General features: G+C 46.0%; 1 protein-coding gene across 3 annotated transcripts in view; it reads right to left on the reverse strand.

The window, feature by feature from the left end:
- The window catches only part of DPYSL5 (dihydropyrimidinase like 5), a 234,814-nt gene that overhangs the window by 45,690 nt on the left and 166,690 nt on the right, over nt 1–22,434 (reverse strand). For all 3 annotated transcript variants that reach the window (XM_069233635.1, XM_069233634.1, XM_069233636.1), the window contains exons 5-7: nt 20,088–20,156; nt 18,970–19,014; nt 5,464–5,539 (exon numbers count right to left, since the gene is read on the reverse strand). In XM_069233635.1, coding sequence (XP_069089736.1) covers nt 5,464–5,539; nt 18,970–19,014; nt 20,088–20,156 — 190 coding nt within the window. The remainder of the gene's footprint in view (nt 1–5,463; nt 5,540–18,969; nt 19,015–20,087; nt 20,157–22,434) is intronic.

Genomic DNA, 22,434 nt, shown 5'->3' on the forward strand with positions numbered 1-22,434 from the left:
GATTTGTGACCTTGAAGTCACTGCTTGTTTGGAGGAGTTTTGGGACTTTGGAACTTTCCTCTATTCCTTTGAAATTGTCCCCCTCTATATTGTCCCCGAAAACCTCCCCCTGATACTGGCTCTGGTAAGTGGGCTTTGTTTGTGAGGTTGTGGCTTCTGTGGTTTGCCCTCAAAACCCCCCTCGAAATTGTGTCTTTCGAAATGTGCCTCTGCTCTGTGGGGAGTAGAGTGCGCCCATGGCTTTGGCCGTGTCAGTGTCTTTCTTAAGTTTTTCGATCGCAGTGTCCACCTCCGGCCCAAACAACTGCTGTCCGTTGAATGGCATATTCAGCACAGCTTGCTGTATCTCTGGTTTAAATCCTGATGTACGCAGCCATGCATGTCTCCTTATGGTTACTGCTGTGTTGACAGTTCTAGCAGCTGTGTCTGCAGCATCCATTGCTGACCGTATTTGATTATTGGAGATACCCTGTCCTTCTTCTACTACTTGCTGCGCTCTTTTTTGGAACTCTTTGGGCAAATGTTCAATAAGGTGTAGCATCTCATCCCAATGGGCCCTATCATATCTGGCTAGCAAAGCTTGCGAATTTGCAATACGCCACTGGTTTGCTGCCTGTGCCGCCACCCTTTTGCCAGCAGCATCGAATTTTCGACTTTATTTATCTGGAGGTGGTGCATCTCCTGAAGTATGAGAGTTGGCTCTTTTGCGCGCTGCTCCCACTACAACAGAGTCTGGTGTTAGGTGTTGTGTAATGTACACTGGGTCTGTTGGTGGCGGTTTATATATTTTCTCTACTCTTGGAGTAATGGCTCTCCCTTTAACAGGCTCCTCAAACACTTGTTTGGAGTGTTTTAGCATTCCGGGTAGCATAGGAAGACTCTGATATTGGCTGTGTGTGGACGACAGTGTATTAAAAAGAAAGTCGTCTTCAATGGGCTCCGAATGAAGGCTGACATTATGAAATGTCGCTGCTCTTGACACATCCTGTGCGTAGCCTGTACTATCCTCTGGTGGCGATGGTTTAGCTGGATAGCATTCTGGAATATTATCTGACACTGGTGCGTCACAAAGGTCCCATGCGTCAGGGTCATCTTGACTCATTCCTGTATGAGTTGGGGATTGCATCATTGGTGGAGTGGCTACCGGTGATGGTTGTGGAGTGTGATGTGGGGATGGTGGCGGTGTTACTTGTTTAGCCACCTTTGCGTGTGGCTGTTTGTCCTTGTCTTGGAAGGCAAGCTTGCATTTCATTTTGACTGGAGGAAGAGTGCTGATCTTCCCTGTATCTTTTTGAATAAAGAGCCGTCTTTGTGTGTGATCTGGCTCTATTGCCTGTAATTCCTGTCCAAATCTATGTGTCTTCATTTGTGTGGACAGTCCTTGTTCCTCAGTGTAGGAACTTGTTTTCGGTTCCGAGGCCGGATATTTCGGTACCGAAACCTTTTCGCTTGCTTTTTTCGGCTCCAACGAAACCTTTTTTACTTTCGGCGTCGTGCTTTCTTGGTGCCGACCCGTTTCGGTGCCGCTGTCTCGGTGCCGAATCTTCTCTGAGCCACTATCTCGGGCCCGAGATTGCTGTGTGCCGGTATCTCGACCGGAGTCGGATGACTTCGACACCAGCTCGCCCTTTTTCGGTGCCGATGAACGGTCACCTACTTTTCGGGTTAAGCCATGGCCTGTTGGCGGTGGCGTCCCCTGGGCTTTAGCGCTTTTCTCGTGAGTTCTTGGTTTCGACGTCCTACTCACGGTTTTAGGCGTTTCCTCGGGATCGATCTCCTCAGAGTCCGACTCCTGGGTGGAGAATGTTTCTTCCTCCTCCTCGAAACGCTCTTGTTCTGTCGGCGCCGACGCCATTTGCAGTCTTCTTGCTCTTCGGTCCCTGAGTGTCTTCCTGGACCAAAACGCTTGACAGGCCTCACAAGTATCCTCCTTGTGTTCTGGTGACAAACACAAGTTACAGACCAGATGTTGATCTGTATATGGATACTTGTTATGGCATTTTGGACAGAAGCGGAATGGGGTCCGTTCCATCAGCCTTGAAGAGACACGTGGCCGGGCCGACCAGGCCCCGACGGGGATGGAAAAAACCCCGAAGGGCCACCGGAGCTCTTCTTAATTCGGTGTCGATCTGTTGTAACTAACCCGATATCGAACGCAAACAATACCGACAATTTTTCCGAGATTCTAACTAACTTTCCGACCCGAAACACGGAGCGAAAAGGAACACGTCCGAACCCGATGGCGGAAAAAAAAGAATCTAAGATGGAGTCGACGCCCATGCGCAATGGAGTCGAAATGGGAGGAGTCCCTCGGTCTCGTGACTCGAAAAAAGACTTCTTCGAAGAAAAACAACTTGTAACACTCCGAGCCCAACACCAGATGGCGGGATGTGCACAGCATGTGTACCTGCAGCTACACATGCCATCGAACATATATATATATATATATATATATAAAATTTTACATAAATATATTGTTACTATTTTTTTAGGTAAATACATTTTCTACTTTTCCCTATATTTACCATAGGGAGACTCCAAAGTGTGGTGGAGATCTTCTTATGGTAAAGAATTGGTAAAAGTTGAATAATATATAATAAATTATACTTTGTGTTAAAAAGTACTGTAAATACTTTTATATGTTTTTTAGATACAATTTAAAAGAATAATGCTACAGCATTATTTACTTAATTCTAAATAATTTATTGATTAATTTAAATATATTGAATAATATTAAACTTTATTTCTGAACTTTAAAGTAAAAAATAAATCCCCACAAAGTAAAAATATTTTCTTATACATTAACAATTATTAATTGAATATAATAAAGAAATAAGTTAATACCTGCATTCCAAAGGTTGTTAAAATATGTTTTAAATATATAAAACAATGTATGATTTTTATATTATTAACATTCAATTATCTTTAATGATATTTTGAAGTATTTTCAATAGTTGGATTAACTTTAGATTATTTCCGTTGACGTTTTATTTTATGTCTGTCTCCATTATTTTCTATGGGAAGGATAAGTGGTTGGCCATGTGTGGTACTAGACTTACTACTGTTTCTTTTTGGCAGTAGTAACACATACATTTTGCTACACCTTTTTTTCAAAGGGTGGAGACGTCTAAGTCTGCACTTTTGAGTAACTTTACATTCAGATTTTGGTAATAGAAAAAAATAGTAAAGTTATTCAAAAGTGAAAGAGTCAATTACAAGTGTAAATTACTCACAAGCCTAAGGGGCTGATTACGAGTTCAGCGATTGACCCACCTGAACTCCAATACGGCAGTGGTGAGGCGGGTGTCAAACTGGCAGCCTCACCGCCATCGTATTACGATGTTTCAACCAGGCTGACTTTCAGAAATGCTGTATTATGACGTTCCCACCGGTCAGCCTGGCAGAAACAGTGCAGCGGCACTGGGCTCAGGGAGCCGGGCCAGTGCTGTCACACACAGCACCCTCGGAATGGGCAACGTCTGCTATAGCAGAGCAGACAGTGCCCATTCCGAGGATGCTGACAGAGGGGCCCCTGCATGCCATCGGCATGGTCATGGCCAGTAAAGGGGTCCCCCTTTGGCTCCCAACTCTGCCTTTTGGCCAGCCTTTTCATGGCAGAGAGCCCGTCATGAAAAGGCTGGCAGAAAGGAAAGTCATGATCAGCACGGTACCGCCGTGGCGGACCACGACTTTCACCACTACCAACACGTCGGGATCACTGATCCCGGGAGAGGCGGTGGTCTCCTGGAGGTCTGACTGCCAGGATCGTAATCTGGTGGTCGGATCGGCAAGATTGCGGCAGTTTGACCGCCACCGTGAGTTTGGCGGTCCTAGACTTGCCAAACTCATAATCAGGCCTTAAGTTATCTTTGTCAATAAGCCCAAAAGTGTTTTCTGTTTTTCAGAAAAAACCTGAGAAAACACAGCTGAGAGCAAAGTTGGGAGACGAACGTAAAGCAATTTTGTGTTTTCTTCATAAATGGCTGCAGATGAGCAGCACTGACACAATATGGAGCCAAAGCAATGAAAGTGCCGAATGCGAGCATTAACAATCTGTCCAGCTCAAGGTGTTGTCTCTTGCTTTGGCGTGAGTGCGGCTTCCTGCTTTGTGCCTTTTATCGGCTCTGACTCTTTCAGACAGAAAGGGACAATAACGGGTTGTCGAGCCCCTTCGGACCACTGAATTTGTGCTACAGTTCCTTTAGGAGTGTGGAGGTAGCTGATGGATTTTAAATTGCTTCACACATGCCAATCACATGGCTCATACATTTCGCTTGCATACAAGCATGAATGCAACGGGTTAACAGGTTGTCTTACTGATATTCTCAGAGCCCGCCAGCGCTTAACTTGTAAAAGAATAGGTGCCTGGGCCAAAGCTTCTTCTCAGAAGCCCGTGGCAGTGTGCGAAATACCACAGATGTGTAGTCTGGATTCCTCCTCATGCCTCTTTAATCCACTACCAGACACTCCCTGCCTCTTTAGCTCACTTTTTTCCATCCCGGCTTTCTCCATTTGTCACTGTCTTCTTCATTCTCTTCCTGTTTCTTTCCCCCTTTCTACCTTACTCGCTCTTATTCTGTGCCAAAGCCTAACAGTGCCGGAATAGCCAACCGAGCATCAGACGTTTCGGTGGGCTGGAAGAGAGTGGGCTTGTTTCTCTGCTGGGGAGGGCTGGTTTTGTTGCAAGGGACCTGCCAGTCACATTCCTACTTGCGTTGCTTCCAAATAAACAGAACAAAAACAAATGGTTTTAAAGTACACATTAAGCACTCTTTAAAACCATTTTGTTTTGTTGCTTGTATTCCGGTCAAGGGAGGACCTGGCCTGGCAGTTCGGGCTGGACTGTTCCCATGGGGAGCAGGGTCAGGACTGATTTGCATATGGCTGGGTCCAAACTGAGGTGGCATGGTGTAGAACATAACGATGGACTGGTATGCGGCCCAAGTAATCACCAGTGGCTGATATTAATTCATGCATCGCATCCATTGCTTTTTTTTTCATACTTTAGAGTGTTACTTTAACTGGGACAAGTATCCCCAGACGTGGGTCCCGTGCACACTATGTCACTGGAATCACTAACCAGGGAGCCCTAACTAGGGCAAAACTGGTCAAGGGATGCTTGTATTCCAGTTCCAGAAGGGCCTGGCCTGGCAGCTTGGGATGGACTGTTCTCATGAGGTTTAGGGTCAAGACTGATTTGCTTATGGCTGGGTCCAAGCTGAGGTGGCGTGGTGTGCAAAATAATAATGGACTGGGATGCGGCCCATTTAATTACCAATGGCTGAGATTAATGCAGCATTTCATTGTTCACCTTTTTGTATATGCCAAAGCAAGTAAAGCACGCCTCTTACCACACTGGGACAGCAGGCTCATGCAACCTCCTTATTGTGTGGCACACAGTGCACTAAACGCAATCAAAGAGCATCTCATTTTCAAGTGGTGAACAACGACATCACAACTTACCTTGCATTTTGGCTGAAGCAATCACGTCCCCTGCGGATATGCTGGAAACATTAACCAAGTACACAGGGCAGAAGGTCTGATGAGGAGAGAATTAACAAACACATGTCACTATTTGGGTCTAAAACAGGCATCACTATTTTTAAATGTGTCAACATTTGAGCAAAGTATGGCATGTCTGTTTTAAGCATGATGCCATTTGGGCGTAGTGTGGCATCTAAGTGTCTTAGTATGTCGCTGTGTGGGCGTAGTGTGGCATCTATTACTAAGCATTGCACCATTTGGTCGAAGTGCAGTATTTCTATTTGTAAGTCTGTCACAATTTGGGCAAATGAGGAATCCCTGTTTTCAAACATGATACCATTTGTGGAAAGAATGGCAAGGCTTTTTCTAACCATGTTGATTTTTGGGCACAGAGTGGCACGCCTTTTAGTGAAGTATGGCACCTCTCTTTCGCAGCATGTCCAGTGCTTATTTTGAGCCAATAGTTGCTGGTACTCGTATGATAGTGGCGCTGTTTGGCTAATTTTGAGATGTGCAAAAGAATAGAGTGTTCATTATTTAAAATGCATTGCATATTAATAATACCTGCGCCCTAAGCCATTCTTAAAGCTTTGAATGGCCTGGAATAGTCTGAACTGTCACACTTGTAGGAGTGTCATAGTAGTTAGCTGAGTTGGTAGGGTTATTGGCAGCGTTGGCAGAATGTATTTTTCTATTTACAGAAACCTTGTCACCTTTTACAGACAGCAAAGTACCTTTTATAGAAGGCCTTTTACCATTTCAGAATACCTATCATCAGTGACCAACAGCTTGTCCCAGTTTGCAGGAAGCATGACAACATTAACAGAAAGCCTGACATGACTCACTGGAAGGCCCTTAGCATTCTGCGTACTCTCCGAGTCTTACACGTTTCACCCACAGACAGACTATATTAGGTTAAACCTTATCACCATTAACGGAAACTCACTATTCGTGTAAGGCTTATCACTAGTCACTAAAGCTCTGTCACTATTAATGCAAAGCTTATCACTAGTCACTGCACCTCTCTCACTGTTCATGTACAGCTTATTACTAGTCACTGAAACTCTGTCACTATTCATGCAAAGCTTATCACTAGTCACTGAACCTCTGTCACTATTCATGCAAAGCTTATCACTATTCACTGAAAATCTGCCACTATTCATGCAAAGCTTATCACTAGTCACTGAAAGTCTGCCACTATTCATGCAAAGCTTATCACTAGTCACTGAAACACTGCCACTATTCATGTAAGGCTTATCACTACTCACTGAAACTCTGCCAGTATTCATGCAAAGCTTATCACTAGTTACTGAAACCCTGCCAGTATTCATGCAAAGCTTATCACTAGTCACTGAACCTCCGTCACTGTTTATGTACGGCTTATCACTAGTCACTGAAACTCTGTCACTATTCATGCAAAGCTTATCACTAGTCACTGAAATTCTGCCACTATTCATGCAAAGCTTATCACTAGTTACTGAAACTCTGCCACTATTCATGCAAAGCTTATCACTAGTCACTGAAACTCTGCCGCTATTCATGTAAGGCTTATCACTACTCACTGAAACTCTGTCACTGTTCATGTAAGGGTTATCACTAGTCACTGAAACTCTGTCACTATTTATGTAAGGCATATCGCTAGTCACTGAAACTCTGTGACTGTCCATGTAAGGGTTATCACTAGACACTGAAACTCTGTCACTGTCCATGTAAGGGTTATCACTAGTCACTGACTGAAACTCTGTGACTGTCCATGTAAGGGTTATCACTAGTCACTGAAACTCTGTCACTGTCCATGTAAGGCTTATCACTAGTCACTGAACCTTTGTCATTGTCCATGTAAGGCTTATCACTAGTCACTGAAACGCTGTAACTGTCCATGTAAGGGTTATCACTAGTCACTGAAACTCTGTCACTATTCATGCAAAGCTTATCACTAGTCACTGAACCTCTGTCACTGTTCATGTAAGGCTTATCACTAGTCACTGAAACTCTGTCACTAGTCATGTAAGAATTATCACTAGTCACTGAAACGCTCACTATTCATGAAAAGCTTTTCACTAGTGACTGAAACTCTGTCACTATTCGTGTAAGGCTTATCACTAGTCACTGAAACGCTGTCATTATTCATGTAAGGCTTATCACTAGTCACTGACACTCTGTCAGTATTCATGCAAAGTGTTGGACCTGGCTTTTTTGACAGGGTCATCCCCAAACTTTTTGCCTCCTTCCTCCTATTTTTTCTGACCTGTTGTTGTTGGCTTTTGACCTCTGGGCACTTTACCACTGCTAACCAGTGCTAAAGTGCATATGCTCTCTGTGTAAATTGTACTATTGATTGGTTTATCCGTGATTGGCTATTTAATTTACTTATAAGACCCTAATAGAGTGCACTATATGTGCCTAGGGCCTGTAGATTAAATGCTACTAGTGGGCCTGCAGCACTGGTTGTGCCACCCACTTCAGTAGCCCCTTAACCTTGTCTCAGGCCTGCCATTGCAAGGCCTGTGTGTGCAGTTTCACTGCCACTTCGACTTGGCATTTAAAAGTACTTGCCAAGCCTAGAACTCCCCCTTTTCTACATATAAGTCACCCCTAATGTGTGCCCTAGGTAACCCCTAGAGCAGGGTGCTGTGTGGGTAAAAGGCAGGACATGTACCTGTGTAGTTATATGTCCTGGTAGTGTAAAACTCCTAAATTCGTTTTTACACTACTGTGAGGCCTGCTCCCTTCATAGGCTAACATTGGGGCTGCCCTCATACACTGTTTGAAGTGGCAGCTGCTGATCTGAAAGGAGCAGGAAGGTCATATTTAGTATGGCCAGAATGGTAATACAAAGTCCTGCTGACTGGTGAAGTCGGATTTAATATTACTATTCTAGAAATGCCACTTTTAGAAAGTGAGCATTTCTTTGCACTTAAATCTTTCTGTGCCCTTCAATCCACGTCTGGCTAGGTTTAGTTGACAGCTCCTTGTGCATTCTCTTAGACACACCCCAAACACAGGGTACTCAGCCTCACTTGCATACATCTGCATTTTGAATGGGTCTTCCTGGGCTGGGAGTGTGGAGGGCCTGCCCTCACACAAAGGACTGCCACACCCCCTACTGGGACCCTGGCAGACAGGATTGAACTGAAAGGGAACCGGGTGCATTTCTTAGACACTCTTTGAAGTCACCCCCACTTCAAAGGCACAACTTAGTATAAAACAGGGCCTCTGCCCTACCTCATCAGACACTTGCTGGAGAAGAAACCTGAACCAGAAACTACATCCTGCCAAGAAGAACTGCCTGGCTGCTCAAAGGACTCACCTGTCTGCTTTTCTACAAAGGACTGCTGCCTTTCTGTTGGCCTGCTGCCTTGCTGAACTCTTGTCTGGCTGTAAAAGTGCTCTCCAAGGGCTTGGATAGAGCTTGCCTCCTGTTCCCTGAAGTCTCAGGACCAAAAAGACTTCTCTTTTTCACTTGGACGCTTCGTGCGCCAACATTTTCGACGCACAGCTTGTTCTGCGGCGAGAAAAATGCCGGTCACCGACGCGACGCCTTCGGGACGACCGGAACTTCGACGCGCGGCCTCGCAAGGACAACGCCGCCCGACTTCCAGAGGAGAAATCGACGCAACGCCTGCCGTGAGAGCGAAACTTCGATGCACAGCCCCGCGAAACGACGCGCAGCCGGAAAACAAGCAGGAGAATCCACGCACAGACCCGGGACATCTGGTAATCCCCGCGACACATAGAAAGAGACTGTCCGCGTGCCGGAAAACGATGCACGACTTCCCCGCGTGAAAAATAACGACGCAAGTCCGTGTGTGCTGGGGGGAAATCGACGCACACACCATTTTTCCACGTATCTCTTCTTCTGCGGCCCTTTGCGGAGATTTTCCACTCCAAACCAGGTACTTTGTGCTTGAAAGAGACTCTGTTGCTTTTTAAAGACTTAAAACACTTTATATCACTTTTCAATGATATCTTTACAAATCCATATTGCATTTTTGATCGTTTTGACCTGCAAATACCCAGATAAATATGATATATTTTTCTAAACACTGTGTGGTGTATTTTTGTGGTGCTATATTATGGTATTGTATGATTTATTGCACAAATGCTTTACACATTGCCTTCTAAGTTAAGCCTGACTGCTCGTGCCAAGCTACCAGAGGGTGGGCACAGGCTGAATTTGGATTGTGTGTGACTTACCCTGACTAGAGTGAGGGTTCTTGCTTGGACAGAGGGTGACCTGACTGCCAACCAAAAAACCCATTTCTAACATTGGTGATCAGCGGTGAGGATAGGACTTGTGTTTGTGCAGTGACATACAGTAGCTAAGTATTTCACTACCTACCCACAGTTGAAGGTCAACTTGATTTTTCATCTTTTTGCTTTTTGTTCTCTGTTGTCCTCCTGGATATACTATTGATATATTGGACTTTGGATTTTGTTTTTTGCCTGTGATACCTTATCAGATTGAGAATGGGTATCTACTGTGTGTCATACTTTGTGCCTACTGACCACCTCACTAAGGCTGACCTAAGGAGGCTTTGCAGAAAATGGGGCCTTCCTGTATCAAGGAGATCTACTAAGATGGAACTGCTAGATACCTACATAACCTGGGGGGAATAAAGATGGGCAGAGAGAGAGGCAGCAAGAAACCAAATGACTAAGTACCCCTCAGATGAGGAGGAGGACTGCTCACATGAGGAGGAAGACTACTCAGATGAGGAAGGAGAACCAGAGAGAGATGAATGGCTCCTAGCTCAAAAGAGGCAGGAGCAACAGATAGAGGAGTATCTTGAAAGGGTTGAGGCAGCAAGACTCTTAGCCCTGGAAAAAGAAAAGATTGCAGCTCAAGAGCTGAGCTGTGAAGAGCTGAAACTGGAGGCCGGGAGGGCTGAGTCCAGTTCAGATGGTGGCAGCAAAAATCTTGCATCCAGTACTGCTGAAGAAGGGCACAGGCCCAGAGATGTGGGGCCCAACTTGAAGAAGGGAGTTGACACACCCCAGGTGGTTCAAGGGTATGAGGTAGTTCCCGTTATGCACAGGGTCCCTGAGAAGGATTGGGGAACTGGCACAGGGAGTCATATTCCTACTGGGGGGAGGGACACTTTACTGGCTCTAGCAGAGAGCAACAGAGAAAAGGGTTCCCCCCTGGTGAACGTCCTGGATATAGAGTGTAGAGACATCCCAGAGGAGTATGGGTTGAGTGTCAGGGACAGTCAGATAATGTCTCACCAATCTCAGGAGGGTGAAGTAGAGTGGTTTTCCAAGGCTGAGTTACTGGATGGTTGGGTGAAGGGTACTGTGGTTAATACATGCGAAGGGCAGAGTGATGTAATTGCTGGAGAGCATATGTCTGGTCCTTATTTTCCAGAGCTACGCCAACACCAGGTGGAGTGTGAGTTCTCTGACCCCAGAGAGCTTACAATGGAGGCAGACTTCTGGGTAAGTACCAGAGAGTCTGAAGAGGCATTTGGGGGTGCTCCTGAAGGGAGTGGTCTAGGTGTTTCCCAACCAAGTGAGGTGGGAGAGGATTATAGTGTCCCAGATAGGTCCCAGAGCCTAGCCTGTACCGTAGGACTACCTGTTGAGGGAAGCCCAGCAGTGTCAGAAGAACTTGGGGGGTGACTGTAGCCAGCATCCCAACAGTTCTGGTGTCTGGCAGTACCACTCCTTGTGAGGGGGTGCAGAAGTCCAGACAGAGGGTTGAGAGGGGGTTGCGGACCCCAGTGGAGGACCTGGAGAGTCAGGGGTTAGCTCTGAGAGCAGAGCACCCCAGGAATGACCCAGGTGAAACCGTTTCTGATTTGAGGGAGATCCAGACTCTGTCGGATGGGCAGAGGTCAGGAGACCTGCGCCAACCAGCCTCTTGTGTGGCCCTTGGGGATGGTGTGTCCCTTGTGGGGGGTGAGTGTGCCCCCCAGGAAGTCCTGCTGTGCCAGGCAATTGTCCAACCTCAGGGTATTGACTCTGGGTTGGATGGCCAGGTTCAGAGGTTAAACTCTGACCTGGTGGGGGGTAGGTGTGCCCCCCAGAAAGTCCTGGTGTGCCAGGCAATTGTCCAACCTCAGGGTTGTGACCCTGGGTTGGATATCTAGGTTCAGGGGTTAAACTCTGACCTGGTGGGGGGTAGGTGTGCCTCCCAGAAAGTCCTGGCGTGCCGGACAATTGTCCAACCTCAGGGTGGTGACTCTGGGTTGGATGACCAGGTTCAGAGGTTAAACTCTGACCTGGTGGGGGGTAGGTGTGCCTCCCAGAAAGTCCTGGTTTGCCAGGCAGTGATCCAGTCTGAGGGTACAGACCCTGGGCTTATAGGCCAGGTTCAGGGTGTCCCCCCCGGACCTGGAGGGAGGGGCTACTGATAACAGTGCCCCTACCATGTTGTCTTCTGAGGAGGCCACTGCTAGTTGGAGGGTGCTGGACCCCAGAAGGGAGGGCACGGGGAGGGAAGCCTCACCCCGGGCCCTAGTCCAACCTGAAGGTACAGACCCCAGAAGGGAGGGCCAGTTGCAGGTTAACAGCCCTGCACTGGTGGAGGAATGGTACAGGGCGACTTCTATAAGCACCCTGACCATGTTGGACTCTGGGGGTACTTCTCCAGGAGGGAGGGTACAGAGCCCCAGAGGGGAGGACCAGGTTCAGGCTGTCACCCCTGACCTGGTGGAAGGGAGAGTGGTCAAAGGGTGCCCAGCACCTGGGGCTACTGCCCCCCTCTCTCCACAGCCACAGTGGTGGGAGAGCTTTGAGAGGCCTGGGGCCTGGCTCTCATCCCTGACAGCTGTCAGTAACCACTGTGGCTTGCTGTCCGGGTGGACAGAGTTATCCCTGGGGAGGGGACAAGTGTCACACACCGGGGGTAGAGTGGGCAACACCACTGTTTTGGTCCTGGTGGTACTATCCGGCTCCTGGGATACATATGTGAGCAAAGTAAGGTTAGGTGCTGCACAGATGGGATCCGCAGGTAAGGAGAAAGGTTCCCCATGGGTTGGCTTAGTGGGCCCTGAGAGTATGGACAGAGGGATCCAATTGGAGTCAGGAAGGCGAAGAACTGGAGCATGCCCCTGCTGTTGTGGGCCTGGGTCCTTGTTCTGTCGCCTCAAACAGGGAAGTACATCAGGATAGTGATTGTTCTCCCCTGGCTTTAAGCTGGTAGGGGGTCATGTTGGACCTGGCTTTTTTGACAGGGTCATCCCCAAACTTTTTGCCTCCTTCCTCCTATTTTTTCTGACCTGTTGTAGTTGGCTTTTGACCTCTGGGCACTTTACCACTGCTAACCAGTGCTAAAGTGCATATGCTCTCTATGTAAATTGTACTATTGATTGGTTTATCCATGATTGGCTATTTGATTTACTTATAAGTCCCTAGTAGAGTGCACTATATGTGCCTAGGGGCTGTAGATTAAATGCTAGTAGTGGGCCTGCAGCACTGGTTGTGCCACCCACTTCAGTAGACCCTTAACCTTGTCTCAGGCCTGCCATTCCAAGGCCTGTGTGTGCAGTTTCACTGCCACTTCGACTTGGCATTTAAAAGTACTTGCCAAGCCTAGAACTCCCCTTTTTCTACATATAAGTCACCCCTAATGTGTGCCCTAGGTAACCCCTAGAGCAGGGTGCTGTGTGGGTAAAAGGCAGGACACGTACCTGTGTAGTTATATGTCCTGGTAGTGTAAAACTCCTAAATTCGTTTTTACACTACTGTGAGGCCTGCTCCCTTCATAGGCTAACATTGGGGCTGCCCTCATACACTGTTTGAAGTGGCAGCTGCTGATCTGAAAGGAGCAGGAAGGTCATATTTAGTATGGCCAGAATGGTAATACAAAGTCCTGCTGACTGGTGAAGTCGGATACAATATTACTATTCTAGAAATGCCACTTTTAGAAAGTGAGCATTTCTTTGCACTTAAATCTTTCTGTGCCCTTCAATCCACGTCTGGCTAGGTTTAGTTGACAGCTCCTTGTGCATTCTCTCAGACACACCCCAAACACAGGGTACTCAGCTTCACTTGCATACATCTGCATTTTGAATGGGTCTTCCTGGGCTGGGAGGGTGGAGGGCCTGCCCTCACACAAAGGACTGCCACACCCCCTACTGGGACCGTGGCAGACAGGACTGAACTTAAAGGGAACCTGGTGCATTTCTTAGACACTCTTTGAAGTCACCCCCACTTCAAAGGCACAACTTAGTATAAAACAGGGCCTCTGCCCTACCTCATCAGACACTTGCTGGAGAAGAAACTTGAACCAGAAACTACATCCTGCCAAGAAGAACTGCCTGGCTGCTCAAAGGACTCCCCTGTCTGCTTTTCTACAAAGGACTGCTGCCTTGCTGTTGGCCTGCTGCCTTGCTGAACTCTTGTCTGGCTGTAAAAGTGCTCTCCAAGGGCTTGGATAGAGCTTGCCTCCTGTTCCCTGAAGTCTCAGGTCCAAAAAGACCTCTCTTTTTCACTTGGACGCTTCGTGCGCTGAAATTTTCGACGCACAGCTTGTTCTGCGGTGAGAAAAACGCCGCACACTGACGCTGATCGACGCGACGCTTTCGGGACGACCAGAACTTCGACGCACGGCCTCGCAAGTACAACGCCGCCCGACTTCCAGAGGAGAAATCGACGCAATGCCTGCCGTGAGAGCGAAACTTCGACGCACAGCCCCGCGGAACGACGTGCAGCTGGAAAACAAGCAGGAGAATCCACACACAGACCCGGGACATCTGGTAATCCCCGCGACCCATAGAAAGAGACTGCCCGCGCGCCGGAAAACGACGCACGACTTCTCCGCATGAAAAATAACGCCGCAAGTCCGTGTGTGCTGGGGAGAAATCGACGCACACACCATTTTTCCACGTATCTCTTCTTCTGCGGCCCTTTGCGGAGATTTTCCACTCCAAACCAGGTACTTTGTGCTTGAAAGAGACTTTGTTGCTTTTTAAAGACTTAAAGACACTTTATATCACTTTTCAGTGATATCTTTACAAATCCATATTGCATCTTTGATCGTTTTGACCTGCAAATACCCAGATAAATATTATATATTTTTCTAAACACTGTGTGGTGTATTTTTGTGGTACTATATTATGGTATTGTATGATTTATTGCACAAATGCTTTACACATTGCCTTCTAAGTTAAGCCTGACTGCTCGTGCCAAGCTACCAGAGGGTGGGCACAGGCTGATTTTGGATTGTGTGTGACTTACCATGACTAGAGTGAGGGTTCTTGCTTTGACAGAGGGTAACCTGACTGCCAACCAAAAACCCAATTTCTAACACAAAGCTTTTCACTAGTCACTGAAACGCTGTCACTATTCATGTAAGGCTTATCACCAGTCACTGAAACTCTCACTATTAATGTAAGGCTTATCACTTGGCACTGAAACTCTGTCATTTTTCCTCCAATGGTTATCACTAGTCACAGAAACTCTGTCACTATCCATGCAGGGTTTATCACTACTCACTGAAACTCTATCACTATCCATATAATGCTTATCATGTAAGGCTTATCACCAGTCACTGAAACTTTCACCATTCATGGAAGGCTTATCACTAGTCACTGGAACTGTGTCATTTTTCCTGCAATGCTTATCACTAGTCACGGAAACTCCGTCACTATCCATGCAGGGTTTATCACTAGTCACTGAAACTCTGTCACTATTCATGCAAGGCTGATCACTTGTCACTGAAACTCTGTCACTATTCATGCAAAGCTTATCACTGGTCACTGAAACTCTCACTATACATGCAAAGCTTATCACTAGTCACTGAAACTCTGTCACTATACATGCAAGGCTTATCACTGGTCACTGAAACTCTGTCACTATTCATGTAAGGCTTAACACTAGTCAGTGAAACTCTATCACTATCCATGCAGGGTTTATCACTAGTCACTGAAACTCTATCACTATCCATGCAAGGCTTATCACTAGTCACTAAATCTCTGTGACTATTCATGTAAGGCTTGTCACCAGTCACTGAAACTCTCGCTATTCACGTAAGGCTTATCCCTAGTCACTGAAACTCTGTCATTATTCATGCAAAGCTTATCACTGGTCACTGAAACTCTCACTATACATGACAAGCTTATCACTAGTCACTGAAACTATGTCACTATTCATGCAAGGCTTATCACTAGTCACTGAAACACTGTCACTATTCATGTAAGGTTTACCACTAGTCACCAAAACTCTCACTATTCATGCAAAGCTTATCTCTAGTCACTGAAACTCTCACTATTCAAATAAGGCTTATCACTAGTCACTGAAACTCTGTCTGTTTTCCTGCAATGCTTATTACTAGTCACTGAAACTCGGTCACTATCCATGTAAGGCTTATCACTAGTACTGAAACTCTGTCACTATTCATTTAGGCTTATCACCAGTCACTGAAACTCTCACTATTCATGTAAGGCTTATCACTAATCACTGAACCTCTCTCACTGTTCATGTACGGCTTATCACTAGTCACTGGACCTCTGTAACTGTTCATGTACGGCTTATCACTAGTCACTGAAACTCTGTCACTATTCATGCAAAGCGTATCACTAGTCACTGGACCTCTGTCACTGTTCATGTACGGCTTATCACTAGTCACTGAAACTCTGTCACTATTCATGCAAAGCTTATCACTAGTCACTGAAACTCTGCCACTATTCATGCAAAGCTTATCACTAGTCACTGAAACTCTGCCACTATTCATGCAAAGCTTATCACTAGTCACTGAAACTCTGCCACTATTCATGTAAGGCTTATCACTACTCACTGAAACTCTGTCACTGTTCATGTAAGGGTTATCACTAGTCACTGAATCTCTGTCACCATTCATGCAAAGCGTATCACTAGTTACTGAAACTCTGCCACTATTCATGCAAAGCTTATCACTAGTCACTGAACCTCTGTCACTGTTCATGTACGGCTTATCACTAGTCACTGAAACTCTGTCACTATTCATGCAAAGCTTATCACTAGTCACTGAAAATCTGCCACTATTAATGCAAAGCGTATCACTAGTTACTGAAACTCTGCCACTATTCATGCAAAGATTATCACTAGTCACTGAAACTCTGCCACTATTCATGTAAGGCTTATCACTACTCACTGAAACTCTGTCACTGTTCATGTAAGGGTTATCACTAGTCACTGAAACTCTGTCACTATTTATGTAAGGCATATCGCTAGTCACTGAAACTCTGTGACTGTCCGTGTAAGGGTTATCACTAGTCACTGAAATTCTGTCACTGTCCATGTAAGGGTTATCACTTGTCACTGAGACTCTGTCACTGTCCATGTAAGGGTTATCACTAGTCACTGAACCTTTGTCATTGTCCATGTAAGGCTTATCACTAGTCACTGAAACGCTGTAACTGTCCATGTAAAAGGGTTATCACTAGTCACTGAAACTCTGTCACTATTCATGCAAAGCTTAACACTAGTCACTGAACCTCTGTCACTATTCATGTAAGGCTTATCACTACTCACTGAAACTCTGTCACTGTTCATGTAAGGGTTATCACTAGTCACTGAAACTCAGTCACTAGTCATGTAAGACTTATCACTAGTCACTGAAACTCTCACTATTCTTGCAAAGCTTTTCACTAGTGACTGAAACTCTGTCACTATTCATGTAAGACTTATCACTAGTCACAGAAACGCTGTCGTTATTCATGTAAGGCTTATCACTAGTCACTGACACTCTGTCATTTTTCCTGCAATGCTTATCACTAGTCACTCAAACTCTGTCACTATCCATGCAGGGTTTATCACTAGTCACTTAAACTCTATCACTATCCATATAATGCTTATCATGTAAGGCTTATCACCAGTCACTGAAACCTTCACCATTCATGTAAGGCTTATCACTAGTCACTGAAACTCTGTCATTATTCATGCAAATCTTATCACTGGTCACTGAAACTCTGTCACTAGTCATGTAAGGCTTATCACCAGTCGCTGAAACTCTCGCTATTCACGTAAGGCTTATCCCTAGTCACTGAAACTTTGCCACTGTTCATGAAAAGCTTATCACTGGTCACTGAAACTCTGTCTCTATTCATGTACGGCCTATCACTAATCACTAAAGCTCTGTCACTATTAATGCAAAGCTTATCACTGGTCACTGAAACTCTGTCTCTATTCATGTAAGGCTTATCACTAATCACTAAAGCTCTGTCACTATTAATGCAACGCTTATCAATGGTCACTGGAACTCTGTCACTATTAAGGCAAAGCGTATCACTAGTCACTGATTTCATATTACTGTTTCCTAGTAGTAAAGCTGCCCCTATTTGCAGCAGAGTGCACAAAGAGCTGCCACAGTCCCAGTGCCAGCTGTGAGAGCTCTCCGGTCCATGTACTTACACTCAGAGAGAGACAGGCATCCCTTGTGTGCTGTCCCAACATTGTCAGAGACACAGCCCTCTGCAGCAGACACCAACAGGGATAAAGACAACAAGTAACAACACCAGTAAAGACTGAGGTCATGCACACTGTCAGAGACAGAGCCCTCTACAGCAGACACCAACACTGAAAGAAGACATATCACCTGCCACACGTCACAGCACCAGCAACAGCTGATGTCTGCAGCAGACATCAACAAGGATGAAGACAAGTGACTTGCAAGGTGCAGCAACACCAGTAAAGACAGACCCCTCTGCATCAAGTAACTACACAAAGACAGATAGGTTTACAGCAAACAACACAAGGATGCAGGGACACGTCCTGCATCAGTTCTCAGCAGTCCAGCACTGATAAAGCTCCCTGGGTGCATCAGTACTTGACAAGGACAGAGCCCTCCCCCCCTTCAGATGACAAGTTTAGATGCAACCTCAACCATCTCAACGAGGTGCAACACCACGCCTGCCTCTTTCTGGCAGTTCCTTAAGCTCTGACTAGGCCAAACCCCCATCCTTAACCTTTGCCCTCACTCTGCCCCAGGTACCAACTCAGCACGAGGTGCCAACCCTGCAGGCCTCGGGCACCAGATACTGGTGGCCTTCAAAAGACAGAACCTCCAACTCACAACAACACACCCTGATGCCCTGTGAAGTAATACACCAGCAGAGACAGCTCCGCATGAAGCACCCCAAAGTCTGCTGTTGTGTATGTACCCGGAAGTGAAGCAGGGAGATTCAGGCCAGAGGCCAAGATGGACCTGTGATGCGGAAAAGGATAACGGAAGAATGGGGCTTCCCCAGGGGAGCATCATCTCAGTTTCAGAAGAAGGAAAGAACACAACCTAGTTCCTTTGGCCTCTGTTAAATGCGCTGCGCAGTGTAATAGAATCTTCAGATGTGCACCTGATTGGCTGAAAGTGGGGTAACTTCGAAGCATCATGCGTGTGGTGTCAGAGAGACCAACCCTAGGCCCGCAGGTGATCGGACACTTATCCTAAGGGGTATCAAGGAGGGGCTGGGATACTAACAGTAGAAGTAGCATTGAGAGGATTTGGGGACACATTATGCACCAATGAGAACTAATAAGCGGTCTTGTCCGAGCGCCTCGACTCACTCTGTTGGCGATGGTGATAACACGGTGCACAGCCTCCGCCTCGAGCTGTAGGGGAAATAAAGCAAAATAAATTCAGTAATTCACAACATTCTAATTCTTCGAATCTCTTTGCCCTACCTGATCATCTCACTCTGAAGTTCACGCCTTTGAGACGGCCACAAAAGTACCCCTTATGAACTCCTCGAAGGGTTCTTGTGCCATGGTCTTAGACTTGTGTAAAGTGAAGCTTGCATTCACATATCCAGTTATGTTTGAACATTCCAAATTGTTAACTATCCTTAACCACAGAATGTGTCCCCCAATGGTATCACATTAACATTGCCCTCCACCCCTTTATTCAGAAGTCCAGGTGAACTAAATAAATATTCTTTGGGTGGAAATCGCTGGTTTCTAAGTTAGAAGCATAAAACCCAAAGTGAGTGAGGTGCAGGGAAATCTCTTGAACTGTAGCCTCTGGGTAGGGAAACTGAAAGCGCCTAGAAGATGATGGCCAAGAGTTTACCCTACAAATGGTTGCCACATACTGATCATGGCAGCTGTCCATGGGCGCTTCGCGAGATTCAGATATGTCTACCAGGTGAACTGGAGCGCTCGTCACCATGGATGGGGCACGGCCAACCATGGGCTTCTGAAACCATGAAACATTCTACAATCCCCGCCTCGCGTCACCGTGCTGAGGAGGCTGTCCTACATCTATTCAGCACATGTGGGGCAGACTTCACCTGGCACATCTAATGTTGTCTAGTGCCCCGTGAACCACAATGAACCTGCCCATCTCATTAGAGTTCATGACTGAAACTAGAGGTCTCAAACTCAGCGACAGCCATACTAGTAGACTAAACAATCAGGGAGACTTTGGTGGCCAACTCTGCAAACTGATTGCCTGCATGGACTTTCAAGGTGAACAAAATGGCCATTTCTTTACATAGTGATGATAACTGGCATGGAGCCCATTTAAGAAAACCTCTGTGTCTGGGAGATACTGGCATGGAGCATGGGTAGAGCCATCGGGAGGAATACACGTCTTGTAGGAGCAGTGAGAGGGAGTCTGGTGGGACCTCAGACCCCCCAGCCTAAGAGGGGAGCAGAAGCCAGAAGAAAGACCCTCGAGACCTTACCTCCTCCGGGCGACTGATCTCTATCCCTTCCGGGCCCGTGATGCCCAGATCCAGCACCTCTTTAGCTCCCTGGAAGGCAAAGAAGGAGAAAGTATAGGTCAGTCCAAGGATGCAGTGACAAGGATGGGAGCTCGAGCAGACCAGGGACAGCCGGGGTCCATCCACACCCGCTGGGGGGATGGAGGAGACCGCGCGGGAGGAGCTGGAGGACATCTACACTGGAAGCAGGAGCCAGGGCACTACAACCTCAGGGGGCGCGGAGGTCCTTCCCGCCTCACTCACACGCAGTAATAACAATGAGAGTATTGATGATGGCGATGATGATAATGATGAAAATAATAATAAAAATGAGAGTACTACTGATGGTGAAGATAATGATAAAAATAATAATAATGGGAGTACTAATGATGGTGATGATCATAAGGATAATAATAAAAATAATGAGAGTAATAATGATGATGGTGATGATAAAAAAAAAAAAAAATAATAATGAGAGTAATAATGATGATGGTAATGGTGATGATGATGATAATATTAATAATAATAATAAGACTAAGAAGAAGAATGATTGTGATGATAATGATGAAAATTATAATATTAAGAATAAGAATGATTATTATAATAATAATCATGGTAATAATAATAATAATAATAATAATAATAATAATAATAATGATAATAATAATAATAATATGTTGCTGGTTGTGATAATAATAAACTAAATAAATGATACTAATAATATCAACCCAAAAAAGAATGATAGATAATGACAGTATTAGTAATAAATAAGCATATAATGATAATAGTAAATATTTTTTAATGCGTTAGCTGCTGAGAGTGATGGGCAGTGATGGTGATGCTAGTACTGACAGATGCAGTAACAGGAGTCGGTGTATGCGGTGATACTGCTGAAATGAGGGTCACTCGGGCCTGCTGAGAGGCTGCTCACAGCTCTGCCTTATGGACGCCATATGCATGGGCTTCGCTTCCCTAGCGACGTGCGTCTGCGCTCCTACGCTTGCGCCAGCGGCTTGAACCCACCACATTACGACTCTGCCTGAAGCATCTCAGCACGAAGGACACGCCTTCTCGTGCCTGCGAGCACCTAACTGCCTGCTCTCCCTGCACATAGTAGGCCTGGGCAAAATGTACACTACGCTGGTGTAATTTGCGCAATTTTGGGAATTTCATATTACGCATATAATGCGAAGTTGCTGTAGTTAAGCCATTATGCCACCTTACATAGTTATGCGCCATTTGCAGTAAAAATTTACAGCGAGCACAGGAAATAATGCATACTGGTAAAATACATTATATGACAAGTTAGGGCGCACGAGTGGGGTTTGGGGGGCAGATGAAAGAGAGAGGTATGCAGATTAAAAGGGGTAAAAAAGTGAGAGAAAGCACATTATGTTATGAACTACCCAACGTTTTTAAAGTATTTCCAAACAGAGAGAAGTGTGTGTGCGTTTTTATCTGAAGTTCCTGGTGAAATCCGACAGACACCGCACCATACCCGACTGAAAGCACCTGTGCCCAACTATTCATCACAAAATATATTTATTAGGGAGTTGTAACACCACAAACATCCCCCTTGAAGCTAGGCCCTTGTATGCCAAGACAATTTATGCGAATTTCGTGCTCACAATTACAAAGCGTGCAGCCACCCTTGCAGTGGTGTAACAAAGGCCCCCCCGCAGCCCCTGCGGTGCGGGGAGGCCCCCGAGCTCCAGGGGGACCCCTCAGCACAGTACACTGGGTCCAGGGGCGGAGGGGGGCCTCTTCAGGTACTTTGCAGGGGGGCGGGGCTCAATTTTCGTTACGTCACTGCATCCTTACCTCGCCTCCGCCCTACTGCATGCACTCAACTCACCGCCACAGTGATGAACAGCGAGCTCGGGTCACTGGAGCCTGACACGTCAGGCGGATTCCATGCTTTGCCCACAGACTTCTTTTATACATAATTCTGCCCCTATTTTGTATCAGCCTTGAGCATCGCTTGCTACTCAATTCAAACTAGGAAGAATCTCTCTTTGTCAACCACCAGGTGGCGCTCCACAACAACAAATACAACTCTCGTCACTGAAACAATAAATGGAAGCACTTCATGCTTTTGACTACTGCTAACGACGATGAACAGGCACTTCTTGCCTACAGTTGCTGACAAAATTGCAACAAAAAAAACAAGCACGTTCTGTCTCTACTTAAAGATAAAACCAGCAGCACTTATTATTTCAGCTAGACGAACAATTAAAAGACCAGCACTAGTCACGTTCAACCTTTCAGTTACTAGCAGAACGAATTGACAAGCACTATGTCCTTTCACTTACTAGAATAAATAAGAAAT

The sequence above is a fragment of the Pleurodeles waltl genome, chromosome 5 (assembly GCF_031143425.1).
Source record: "Pleurodeles waltl isolate 20211129_DDA chromosome 5, aPleWal1.hap1.20221129, whole genome shotgun sequence".
Classification (NCBI taxonomy): domain Eukaryota; kingdom Metazoa; phylum Chordata; class Amphibia; order Caudata; family Salamandridae; genus Pleurodeles; species Pleurodeles waltl.